This window comes from Vipera ursinii (genome assembly GCF_947247035.1).
Source record: "Vipera ursinii genome assembly, chromosome: 2".
NCBI lineage: Eukaryota > Metazoa > Chordata > Lepidosauria > Squamata > Viperidae > Vipera > Vipera ursinii.
The window spans coordinates 144,697,265-144,710,401 of NC_139513.1; the positions used below are offsets into that span (position 1 = coordinate 144,697,265).

The window sequence follows — 13,137 nt, forward strand, 5'->3', positions numbered from 1 at the left end:
GGAGTGGGGGTGGGTGGGTGGAGAGGCGTCCTGCCAATCTCGGGAAGGAGCGCGGCCCCCCCCCGCTTCCTAGACAGAAAAGGGGAGGGATGGAGGCGGCGATGGCTCTGGGACCGCCACGGAAGAGCGGGCGTCCTTTTCCCGCGTGGCGCGGCGCGGCTCCCCGTGAGACTAAGGCGGCGGCGGCGGCGCGGACCCCGTGCCCGAAGGTGTTTTGAACGGTCGCCTGCTGGTCGTCCCGCGGGAACGGGAGTGGACGAGACGCTGCCCGAGGGACCAAAAAGTTGGGCCGAGACTCCCGGCTCTTTTTCTTTTTTTTTTTTTAAAGTGAGCCGCCCGTAAGAAGTTCCCCGATCCCTTCCCCGGATCCGCCCGTAAGAAGTTCCCCGATCCCTTCCCCGGATCCGCCCTTGGACTCGTGGACTCGGGACTCCAGACCAGCCCGACCGACCATGCCCGTGGAGGAGCCCCGTCACGCCGCGCCTCTCGCCTCGCAGAGTGACCGCTACTCTTGAAGCCCCTTCGCCTCTTGGGCCGGGCTGCGAGCGGCATGGAAAGGCGGCGGGGCAGCGGCCGAGCGCTGCGGAGGCGGCTTTGAAAGTTGGGCGCGCCGTCCGTTCTCGGCCGCCCGCTCCCCCCTCCCCACCCCCGAGAAGGAGTCGCCTCTAGCGGGAAGGCAGGGGAGGGGATCGGCGGCTGCGGAGGCCTCGTCTGCCGCTGCCGAAGATGGGAGACGGATTGCCGGAGCCGGCCCGCGCTGCCAAGCCTTCCCCCGCCGTGGCCGCCTGCTCCGAGGCAGAAGCGATCGAGGTCTTGGAGAGCGCGGAGGAGGGCTTGCCCGGCGCTGCAGAGGACGTAAGTTTCGATGGGGGTCGCTCGCCCCTCCGTTCGACATCAAGCTCTTTGAAAGTAAAAAACGTTAGCATCCCGGAGAGGGAAGTGTTTTGATTTGATTTGATTATTTTTTTTTTCCTAGCAAGAGAAAGTCGGGAGATCCTTCCCGGAATCTTTGTGGGTTTCCTGCGGCAGGTTGCCGGGAAGTAGCCTCGCGGAATTCACCGGTGGGAAAGCGTGCACAGGACCCGAGTTTTGGTTTTTGTTTTTTGTTTTTTAGCCGGGGTGGGGAAGGGGGATTTCTTTCCCCTCTCCCTTTTAATCTCTGGGACGCTGAATAATAAATATAATGGCCAGTGGTGTTTTTTTCTGTCCTTTATTAAACCGATTTCAGCTTTCCCAACTGGTGCTTCTGAATAGGTTGGAACAGCAGAACAGCCGTCCTGGGGATTATGGAATTTCAAGTCCTTTACAACTGGAGGCACCAGGTTAGGAAAGGCTAGTAAAAAAAAACAACACAGATGCATTTCTAAAGGCTGAAGATGGACTTTTTATTGAATGTTATCTTTTCACAGACTTCTCAAATGCTTGAGAAGCCTAAGATAGCCAGTGTTTCTCAAACCAGGCAACTTCCAGATATGTGGTCTTCCAGAGTTCCCCTATCAACATGGCCACCGCTGAAAATTCATTCATTGGGAAATACCGGTTTGGACCATAGGTGCACATACATGTCCAGGAGTGGGCCGTTATTGCCCTGCGTCTCAGCAGCTGAGTTAAAATTGAACGAGCAGTTGCAATAAAAAAGAAAAAGAATGTCAACAGATCTGATATACTGGACCATTTTGGTCCCGCACACGGCTCCTGCTGAGCTGCCCAACATGCTGGATGATCTTTGCCCAGCCTTTGGTTAGGCTTTCAGGGTCACCTATACGTGTCTTGCAGTGTTGCTTTGAGGACCAAACAATTTCCTTAAATTGCTTGATTAGAGAGATCTGAAAGAAAAACAGAACAATGATTGGGTTCATTCCTCATGAAAATTCATAATTTGGTTTGCTTCTGGAGTGACCTGATATGTGAACCCAACCATAATGGCTTATTCAATAAAGCAGGGTTAAAACAAACATACTTTAATGTCATGTGTAAAGCCTGCTAAATCAGTGTTTAAATCTTCTATTGTTACTTCCTACTTCAGTGCTAGATAATTGCTTCAAGTTTATCACTCATTGCCACACTCTGCCTCTCTGGCTGAATGACTGCTTCCTGTTGCACATTGCATTAATGTCCTTCCCTTAACTTGCTTTGGTTGATGACATGAAAACATTAATATGTAACATGATACAGTATAATTTGGAAAGTCGTCTGGAGTAAGTCCTGGATTCTTTTTTTTAAAGTCCTGAATTCTTTAGAGCACTGATTCTAAACCTTTTCTTCACTGTGAGCTCCCTTTAAATACCTTTTGTGGCCACAGACCATGGCCATGGAACCCCAAGACTTAAGATTTAAATCATAACATTTTTTCAAGCCTTCGCGGATCCCCTGTGATAACATTGCATCCTCCCCAAGTGTCTGCGGACCAGAGGTTGAGAACCACTGCTTTAGAGAATTCTCAATATAATTTTATTGCTTTCATTGCAAGTCATAAGTGCAAGCCACTATGCCATGTGCAGTGATATCATGACACAAACATACTTGTGTTCTGATATCAATATAGAAATGAAGGGGTTTGTGTCATGATGTGTGCTTTATCACACTATCTCCCTCAATCCGAATGCCTAAGCTAGAGATTATTACTCTCATCTCATCTCTGCCAATTTATTTACTACTTAGTTAATGTTAACATTACTTAAAGGAAATGGCTTGTATAATTTCTGACAACTTCTTGACAAAGCTACATTTATTTGTTTAGAATGTGTCCGTATGCATGTTCATTTTCATTAACTGTGACATAGTGCATTAAATGTGAACTTCCAATCTTACTAAGCAGCCTAACTTAGTTTTAAGCTTTAATCTCTAAAGATTCTTAAACGGAGAACTTTATTATTTAACCAAGTACAGCATCCTTCTTTGTGGATGCATCCCGCTTCGTCTGGACAACTGTGTTCTGGAAAATTTAAAGATGTCCCGCCATGTTCTTAACCCATTGTTGTAGCAAGATGAATTGCTAAGAGGTCCCAGGGATAGACCGCGCAGATATATTTAAGCATCTGTACAATGAATTGCCTCATTCCCAGGAACAATTCTGTGGATGCTCATTCTGGCAGGATTCTAAAAGAAGACCTTTCTTTTCTGTACTATGTATTTTTGAAAACTGACCAGTAGAAAATACAAGCCAAATATTTATACCTTTGGTGATTCCCTTCTGCTTCTCCACAGGGGAATCCGTGTGAATCTTCCTCATGTTTCTCTCTGTGTGGGATGTGAAAAACTCCTAACTCCTCAATACATTCTTATAAATTTTAGAAAATGGGCTGCATCAGAAGATTCAAGGAAGTTTATACTGTCTGAATGGTGCATCACCAGAGTTCTTTGGAACAGCTTTTTTCCCCCCTGGTAATGTGCAGCAGGTTTGACATGGGCTATTGGGCAGGGCTGTGAAGTCTGTTAACTCTAAAGCCTCACAGCAATTCCCAAACCTGTTTTCTGTAGATTCCAGAGTCTTATAGAAAAATTAACAGGATTGCCAAGAGTCAGCAATCTAGTAGCTTGGAAGCAATCATCTAAGGCTAGAATGGCTTGGCATAATTAAAAAAAATAACAGACTAACCAAAGATTATCCCCTCCAAACTGAAAGAAAAACTTGTGGAAAATTTCAGACCTCCTGTGCAAATTATGTAGCTGCCCATTTTGCATTAGCCCCCCTGTCTCAGTGGCTGGGTTCATGAATGCTCCTCAGGTGCACTAAGCAGGTAAGGTGGGTGTTTGGTCTAACAGACATTGTAATCCAGATATTTGGAGGGCATCTCGTTAGGAAAAACAATTTTAGGAACTGGAGTCATCCTGAAGCTCCAAGTCTTTGCAAACTAAAAATCTCCCTGTCATTATCTGAAGCAGGGAGTGTGGGGGAAGGGGAGAGGTCAGCTGAGAAAATAATATGAAATATTGTTTTTGGATAGAAGGCTTGTAAACCATGGTTCAAGTCCAGGTCGCTGTGCTAAGTGAGTATATCTCTGTGCACTAAACCTCATCCCTTGTTTGTGTATGAAACCAACTTGGCACGTTAAGCCAAACATTATCCAAAAGTTTAGAAGGTGTTTTGCTTGAGAGATGTTTTTGCAGTTCAAGAAATGTAGTATGTCCTGTAGATGCTAAAAGATATCTATACCATAAAGACAGTTTCCAACAGCCTTTTCTGAGTTTGGGCCCTGCGTGCTGCTTGAGAAGTTACGGGAATTACATTCTAGCCCATTAACACTTTTATTGGAGAAGACCAGGCTGTGGTGTAATCTTAAGCCCAACCTACTGGAAGCACTTTACTTTTAGGCTTGTATAACTGGTTTGACTGTTTCATGGAAGCAATTTCAGATTATGGTGTCCTCAAAGGGATGCTGGGGTTTCTTCGTGAATAAACCGCAGCAACTTCACAAGTTGCTAGGATTCCACGGATCGAGGTCATGGCAGATTAGAAATGGGCTGAGGTGGGCAGTGGACATGTGGAAGGGAATTTTCATAGGATGCCAGGTTAAAAAAACCAACAGAGAAATGAATATTTATGGATGCTGCTGATGTAGGGTGAAATAGCACTCCCACCAGGTATAAACTATGTTCAGATGGAATCTGTTGGGCTTGGTTTGTTATCTTGAAGAACAAAAGGGTCCTTCAACTTTGAAATCCTGGCTGGTGGAACTTTGGAATTCCAGACCCGAGTCTCACTTCCCAGCCTATCTGAAAAAACATAAAACTTAGGAATCCATTACAGATTTTGGTTCACATGGGAGTCACCTGCATGACGATTCTCTGAACTGCCAGTTTGTTCATTCAGGATTGATATTTTTAGCAGTCACATGAGACAAACCCCCTCCCAGCCAAATCTCAACTCTGCCCCTCTCTCCTGGGAGATTTCCACTTTGCGTTCTCTAATCCAATAGACTGGAGGGAGAATAGCTTGATCCTACAACAGACACCTCGAGTGATGACAATTGTGTAGACCTTCAGCGTCTGTCCATTGAAGAAAGTAGTCGCTGTATTTTGCTAGTATTTTAAGTTATCCTCTGCCCAAGTGGCAGACAGAAAATCCATATGCACTTTCTTACCTTCTTCCTATCCATGCCTCTCATTACTTCCTGCATTATAGAACCCTAGAGGGGGAAGGAACCAAGGTTCATCCACTCCAACCAGTGGTCCACAGCCGCAGTTGCCAAGTCATCAGCCCCCTGCAGATCAGCCTTTCCTGACCAGAACACAGGGTGACCCAAGCAAAGGGCAGAAGCATGGCAGAAAGGTAGGTGCAGATGCAATAGATGGAGCTTAGTGTGAAAAAAGTTGGGTGTGGGTTTTGGTTTTTTTTTACGCACTGGAGTTAAAAATGGCAAACGGAAAACACAATTAAATGGGCATTGGGAATCATGGGGAAGGTTGGGCAAAAGGGCTGTAACAAGCTGAGTTAAACTACTGTACAATACTCTGGGCCTGGCTCTGTTTACACTGCAATGTAAGGCAGGTTCATATAGGGAAAAGGAATGTAAGTATACCAGCCCCAAGTGAGTGTGACAATGATGCATAGCAATTACTGAACACTTCCTGTAGAGATATGTTCATCTGTGGTCCCAGGGTGATTGGATTACACTCATGTTCAGCATTTTTCAGGGACAGGGCATCGCACAATCTCATTGAAACCCCCTCTATTTGTTTCTCATGCAATCTCAGCCCCCAAGATCTTATACTGAGCCGTGATGGCGCAGTGGTTAGAATGCAGTACTGCAGGCAAAAAAACCCTCTGCCCACAGCCTGGAGTTCGATCCTGACCAGCTTAAGGTTGACTCAGCCTTCCATCCTTCCGAGGTTGGTTAAACGAGGACCCGGTTTGTTGGGGGCTACAGGCTGACATCGTAAACCTCCCAGAGAGGGCTGTAAAGCACTATAGAACTGATACGTAAGTCTACGTGCTATTGCTATGCAATGATCGTATTGGCATGACTCGTATCCCACAGCTAAATGTCTGTGAGGGGGATGGGTGATTTTAAAAATTAAATAAAACAAATTGTGGGGTTTTGCAACCGAGCTCAGGAAGCACCAAGGACCCCACAAGTCTGAAGGGATTGTAGGTCTCACCTGGAAAAGATAGGGATAAGATGATTTTGCTGCAGAGGATGCTGTCAGAAGCAAAGGAAAAATAAATGGGGGCTAGGTGGAAAAGACCTTCAGTAGTTGCGTAGAAGAGATAATTTGGAGGCATGTAGCACAGTCTTTCCTATCAATACATGAATTGCCATTCATTCAGCTAACCCCGTTTTCAGGGTTTGCACAGCACACTGAACCAGATATTAACTATTAGTTGGGTGTGCACGAGTTCTGGGCTAAAGTTTGTGGCTAACAGCGTTGTGTGAACCCAATCTTAAATAAGAACCCTGTCATCCCATACGAGATGCTGAATATCTAGCCTCTCCTGTGGCTATATATTGAAACATAAACAGCTAAGTAAGCAGAGAGTTAGGGGTGAGTACATGGAAGGTAGGTTCAAAGATGGATTAAGATAGCTCTACTGAAGTTGATAGGATTTACTCCTAAGTACACGTTTCTAGGAGTAAATCTCCTAGATTTCTGCTGCTCTTGCTGGCACTTTTATTGATTGGTATTTTTATTTATAGAAAAATTTCTTCCTGCACTTCTATTGTGGGTACATCACTCAAAGTGGCTGAGTCTGTGCAGGCAAAAGAATCCACAAGTTGCCCATAGGATGGAAGGATTATTACCATAATCACATCGCAGGTTAACATTTCAGAAAGATCACTTCAGAGATTACTGGAATGAACTTCACTGACAGGAAAAAGGGCCACAAAACATGGATGAGATGTCTGTCATCTCGTTGCCTTGCAATTTCTTTCATTTTTTCTTCCCCTGTGAAAGCAGCTTCTGGATTTTTTTCCCCCCTCCCATCCTCAGGGAGCTTGAGAACAACTTTTGAATTTCTCTTGAGCTCACTTTTTTTTGACGGAGCTGCTACAGGGGGCTACTGCTATGCCCCTTTTGAATCTGCTTTCAATAGCTTCCCTGGGATCTTATTGAAATCTAGGACAGGGCTTTTCAACCTTTTCACCCAATGTACCACTTTTAGGATATGGCAACATCCGAGTACCACCAGTCACCTAGCAAGGTGTCAAAAACTTGATGACAAAAAAAAGGAAAAAAGTGATGAAGTACAGGTAGTCCTCAACTTATAACAGTTCGCTTAGTGACTGTTCAAAGTTACAATGGCACTGAAAAAGTGCCCCCCAAGCCACAGCCGAGCAAGACACCTGCCTGCCCACCCAACAGCACTCTTCCTCCTGTCTGAGGTTTTCATTGTTGTGAAAATTTCTGTTGAGGATTGGCAGCAGGGGTGGGTGGGGGGTTTGGTTTTTATTTCCCCTCCCCCTCTGATGGGTGGTTGCAGCAGGTTTTGGTCACTTCACATGACCCTGGGACACTGTGACCGTCATAAATATGAATCAGTTGCCAAGCATCTGAATGTAAATCACAAGACCCTGGAGATGCTGCAACATTCCAGCTGATTGGCGCTTCTTCTGGGCTCAGCAGAAGCGCCAGGATCAGCGTTGAGCTCCAGCTGGAGCCCGGTGTTGATCCTGGCGCTTCCGCTGAGCCCTGGCAGCCCCAAAGTAGTGCTGATCCTGATGCTTCTGCTGAGCCCTGACAGCCTTGCAGCTCCAGCCATCTCTTGCTCAGGCTTGTGTGGTGCTGCCACCGGTTCAGCTCATTCCCCTCCCCCGCTACCACTTTTCTAGGATGGTCGCGTACCACCTGCCAGGTGCCAATGTACCACAGGTGGTACCCGTACCACTGGTTGAAAAGCCCTGGACTAGGAAGCCAGGAAGGCTGCTGACTGCCAGAGAGATGGTTGTGCAGTTATACATTGTCCAAAGGTGCTTTTTCAAAAGACAACTGGACTTTGTTTTTTCTTGAAGCTTCTTCAGTTGGAGGATGGAAGGATTTATCCACCATTCAGTCAGAATTGGAAAAAAAAGAACACTTCTTGGATGAGAAGGGAAAGGTCTTCAAGGAAAAGCTAAGTCCAGTTTGAAAAAGCACCTTGACTGTACAGCCATCTCTCTAGTGGTCAGCAGCCTTCCTGGCTTCCTAGATTTCAGTTAGTTGCCTTTTGAAAAAGCACCTTTGGGACAACCATGATCTGGATGACTAAGAATCTTCATAGACATTTATTCATACGCCACTAGTCCACCTCGCAACTAAATAAACGGCAAGAAAGCAGCATTCCACCCCTGAGAGACTGTGCAAATTATCTTCGCCTTTAAAAAATATTGAAAGCAAGTTCTCTTTCATCAAATTAAGTCAGATCTGATAGAAAATACAGAGGACAATTATTTGCATTTGGTGGCGTAAGCCTCCTGTTGAGTGAGCAAAATAAGTGGTTTAGATTTATTTTATTTTATTTTTTTATTTTAATTCCATTTATATCCCGCCCTTCTCCGAAGACTCAGGGCGGCTTACAAGCTTAGCAATAGCCTTCATTCTATGTATATGCCTGCTTATTAGGGCTTTCACACACGCACACCCAAGCGGCATTATTACAACGTCAGCTTAATTGCCCCCAACAATCTGGGTCCTCATTTTACCTACCTTCGGAAGGATGGAAGGCTGAGTCAACCTTGAGCCTGGTGGGACTCGAACCTGCACTAATTGCAGGCAGCTGGTGTTACTTAAGGAGGCATCAGCCCACTGCTCCACCAAGGCTCTGCAGTGCTTCAGGGAGTTTTACTTGCCCTATTGCTCTGCTTAGCTAAAATTGTCATTTGGAGAGCAGTAACATAAAGCATTTAAAAATAAGGTATGAAATTCCCCAGAGCCCAGCGGTGCTTTCAGATTTTTCAAGACACACAGTGCATCTTTGAGAGCAAGAAGCCCATAGTCTCCTTTCACAGGCTCAGTGCTTTTTTTGTAAAAGAAAAAGGTGCCGGAACTCACACATGTCATACAACCCGCCTTGCCTACCCTACAAGGTCCCATCCAAAAAAGGTGCCGGAACTCCATTCTGGGCGTTCTGTGAGAAAAAAAGCCCTGCATAGGCTTATATTAGCTAAAAGAAGGGAGGTTTGGGTGATGGTTTAAATTTTTTTCCGCCCTGCCTGGCTCTCTGCAAGAATAAGATCCATGCTGGCCCAGAATTCAGCTTTCCCGGGAATATAGTGATTATGGGAGGATTTTCTACACCGTCCCAGTGGAAGTATCAGATTCCTTAACTCTTGTACCCATCCTTAATATTTAAAGACATTTGACTTGCTGGATTTCTTTCCCAGGGAGTAATCATAAGCCTGGTATTATTACCTGGGAAAGCTGTGTTTAACAATACATGTAATTAGAGAGAAGAAGCTGCATTTAATATTACACAAGGGACCGGAACAAGCCTTTCAAAAGCAACCCAGCTTTTAACCCTCCCTAATTATAGCTCCCTGAATATCTAGCATTCAAAGTGTCTCCAATCTTGTTTTTTTTTTTTTTTTAATTCCATCTTGCAATCACTTGGCTAGCCTCGGTGGGCATGTTCCTTTTCCGTTGCAAAGCAGTTAAAAGCCTGTTAGATTGTAGGATGAAATCTGCAACAACTTCATCGCTAGAGCTGATACATGACTAAGGAGGAAAGAAAAAGAAAAAAAGAGCTCTTGGAATTTTTGACAGGTTCTTGCTGGCCAAAATCACCCAGTGAAGATTTTGTAACAAATAAAGATGGCCTTCCATTGAAGTCTGTCAAAGGCCCAGCCATAGAGGCTGCCTGACCTGAGGGCAGCCGGATTCTGTGGGGTAGATCCGGAGGATGTTCTGTCAGTAGCAGCATCTTTTGATTAGCATTCTGCTTCTGCCTTTTTTTTTCCTGGCAAGAAGAAGAGATTGCAACATGGTTTCCCACATGCTTTCTCCCTGCCTCTTTCCTAACGGCTTCCGATAAAGAACAGAGACCCTTTTACGATCAGAAGGGTTTCACTGCTGAATCAAAAAAAAAAACTTCTCAGGATTAGAACCAATCTATGGGAAATACATTTTGGATGCAAATGAACCTTGCCCTCTTTCCTGTGAGTGTCCAGATGTGAGTTCCAGGGTGGAGATTCAGTGGGCTGCAGGACAACCTTGGGATGTGTGAAACAGTAAAGAAAAAAAAACACTAGAATAGAGCAAGCAGGACAACCTTGGGATGTGTGAAATAGTAAAGAAAAAAACAACACTAGAATAGAGCAAGCATGCAGCACTTTTTGCTAGATAGTGACAGATCCTTTTTCTCACTTGGAACTCGTGCTTGCAAACTCGTGGTCTGTCACATCTGTAAAAGTGAGATTGCCCTTCATGAGTTCCATTGGTCTTTTTTTTTTAAAATCCCATTTATATCCTGCCCTTCTCCGAAGACTCAGGGTGGCTTACAATCTAAAGCACAAATCAATGTGCTTAGCAATAGCCTTCATTCTATGTATATGCCTGCTTATTAGGGCTTTTGCCCCCCCCCCCAAGTGGCATTATTACAAAGTCAGCTTAATTGCCCCCAACAATCTGGGTCCTCATTTTACCTACCTCGGAAGGATGGAAGGCTGAGTCAACCTTGAGCCTGGTGGGATGCGAACCTGCACTAATTGTAGGCAGCTGGTGTTACTTAAGGAGGCATTAGCCCACTGCCCCACCAAGGCTCTTCTTTTGCACTGGAGCACTGGATGGTAGTTAAATTGGGGGGGCTGGGAAACCATAGCTTTTTCAAGGGCAAAAGATGTGCTCTGCCATCAAGCAGCGGGCCCTTTCTCACTTTTCTCACCTTTCGTACTGTATTTGCAACCACGGCTCATGTGAATACAGGTTCCAACTTTCCCAGAGCCTAAGAATGATGAATTCATTTATTCTATTATAGTCAGCAATTCTGATCATGCCAGAGGACATTAGGTCGATTATTGTTTATCCGTTATTGATAAACATCTGACCTTCTGTTAATCTTCGGACAACCAGTTTGCGTGAGCCATGGAGCTCAGCAGGAATTAAGTCCCACAAGGATTCGATTATGACCCTATTTCAGCTTCCGATTTGGGTCAGGGTGTGGGTGTGACTCGCCCATCTCTCTGCTTACTTGACAAGATACACTGGCGAAGCCTTTGGCAGGCTGATGCTCTCTGCTTGTATTGGAAATACATGTATTGGAAGAAAAGGGGCCAAGCCTTTGCTAAACGATTTAATACCTGGTTGGTAGATTCTGCATGGCAGTCAGGATTAGCATCCATACATTTTAATTGAAAAGTAACAAATTTCTTGCACTTATAGTTGGGTCCTGCTTCCATGCCTGTTAAATGTTGACAGTGTCATGTCTTCCCTCAAATGGTGTTTACTTTACAAGTTGGGAGGTTATAAGTTTAGTTTATAAACTGAGAGAGCCAGTCTGGTCTAGCGGTTAAAGCACCAGGCTAAAAACCAGGAGACTATGAGTTCTAGTACTACTTGAGTCATGAAAGTAAGCTGGGTGACTCTGGACCACGTCGCTCCGTCCCAGCCCGCCCCACCCCACAAGGCTGTTTTTGTGGGGAAAATAGGAGGAGGAAGCAGCATTAGGTGCAACTGCTGCCTTGAGTTATTTATAAAAGTAATAAAGGCAGAATAAAAAAATAAGTAATTTGCATTTGGCTCTTTGTAAGTTTGTATCAATGAGCCAGATTTTAATAGCAAAAACAAATGGAAACTGGGTAATATCAGAGGAGCAAGCTGTCCCCATCAAAATATTTCTTCTGCAAAGTTGTGACTGCTGCAGGAAGCTTTCCCTCCATCTGTTCATTGTAGAAGGGAACGATGGACATGTGAGTGGAATTATAGTAAACAGGGTTGGTATTGAAGATGACTCTAGGATAGGAAAGACAATGATGTATGTTGAAAGCATTACATCAAGAACCCTCCAAAGTTGTGAGGACTGGATTTCCTAAGAATTTCAAGGGAATGCGGGCCAAATTAGAGGATTTTAGAAGCTGGGTCTCAACAGTAACTGAAAGATGCTACAGTGAGAGATTGAGAGAGATTGAGATAGATAGATAGATAGATAGATAGATAGATAGATAGATAGATAGATAGATAATGTTGAAGCACTGATGCAGTTTATCAAAGTGGTATCCAATTGTATTAATGCTTATGAAATACAAGTAGTCCTTGCCTTGTGAATGTAATTGAGCCTGGATATAGAGCCATGGGTCATGGCAGTCATTAAGTGGGTCACCACATGACTGTGCCCAATTTTATAACCTTTTCTGTGGCAGTCATTAAATGAACCCCTTTTCTTCAGTGCATGTGCCAGAATGTGGAAGCAAACGCCGGAAACTAGCCAAAATTATGGTAATGTGACTGTGGGGTGCTGCAAACAGCCATAAATGCAAGCCAGTTGCCAAGCATCCAAAATGTGATCACGTGATTGTGGGGAGGGGAATTGCAGCTTTGAAAACAGGTTATAAGTAGTTCTGGGGAGATCCATCATAATTTTGAACAATTGCTAAGCAAAGACTGCCTGTATCACTGAAGGTTTTAGGTAAGGCGCATTTTTCTACCAGCCCTATACTTGGGGATTTTTACCAAAGACAATATGGCCTTATGGAGATGTACTAAAAGTGATGGTGACAGTAGTGCTGGCAGCACATGCCCTACCACTTCTGGCAGACAGGAAAAATTTTCAAGACAGGCTGAGCTGTAATATTGCTATCTTGATCTGGCAGCTTCTGGAGGCACATTAAAGAGAACTGAGAGTGAGCGGTAAATCATCAAGAAGATTTACAGCGACAAGTGGAAATTTTATATAATTGAATGTTGACTTAGGAAAGAACTTGATCGTTGTGAATGTGTGAACTCTGGATTCTCCAACAGCTTTTTGAAGCAGGCCAACCACGTGTAGCAGATTTGACTGGCAGATGTTGTACGATCTTCTTAGTGTGGAATCTGCTGGCCTTTCTCATTGGTGATGCAAGTTCTTATTCCTATTCCTCTTGCAACCAACATAAAAGTAATACTTTAATTATCACCTCCTGAGTCCACACAGCTATGTAAAAATTGACAAGTTGTATGTTAGTGCTAGGAAAAAAAAAGAATAATAAAGTATTGAAAGAGGAAGTGTGAGGTTCCCTCCAAAGCCCT

The 13,137-nt window shown here is 44.5% G+C and overlaps 1 protein-coding gene across 3 annotated transcripts in view; it reads left to right on the top strand.

The window, feature by feature from the left end:
• Positions 1–726: 726 nt before the first annotated feature.
• Positions 727–13,137, top strand: part of RHBDL3 (rhomboid like 3) — a gene marked incomplete at both ends in the record, with an annotated part of 143,948 nt that continues 131,537 nt past the window's right edge. The window contains 2 exons of one of the 3 annotated variants that reach the window (XM_083353630.1): positions 727–855; positions 5,126–5,272. In XM_083353630.1, the coding sequence (XP_083209756.1) occupies positions 727–855; positions 5,126–5,272 (276 nt within the window). The remainder of the gene's footprint in view (positions 856–5,125; positions 5,273–13,137) is intronic. The other 2 variants (XM_083353631.1, XM_083353632.1) reach the window with 2 other exon arrangements.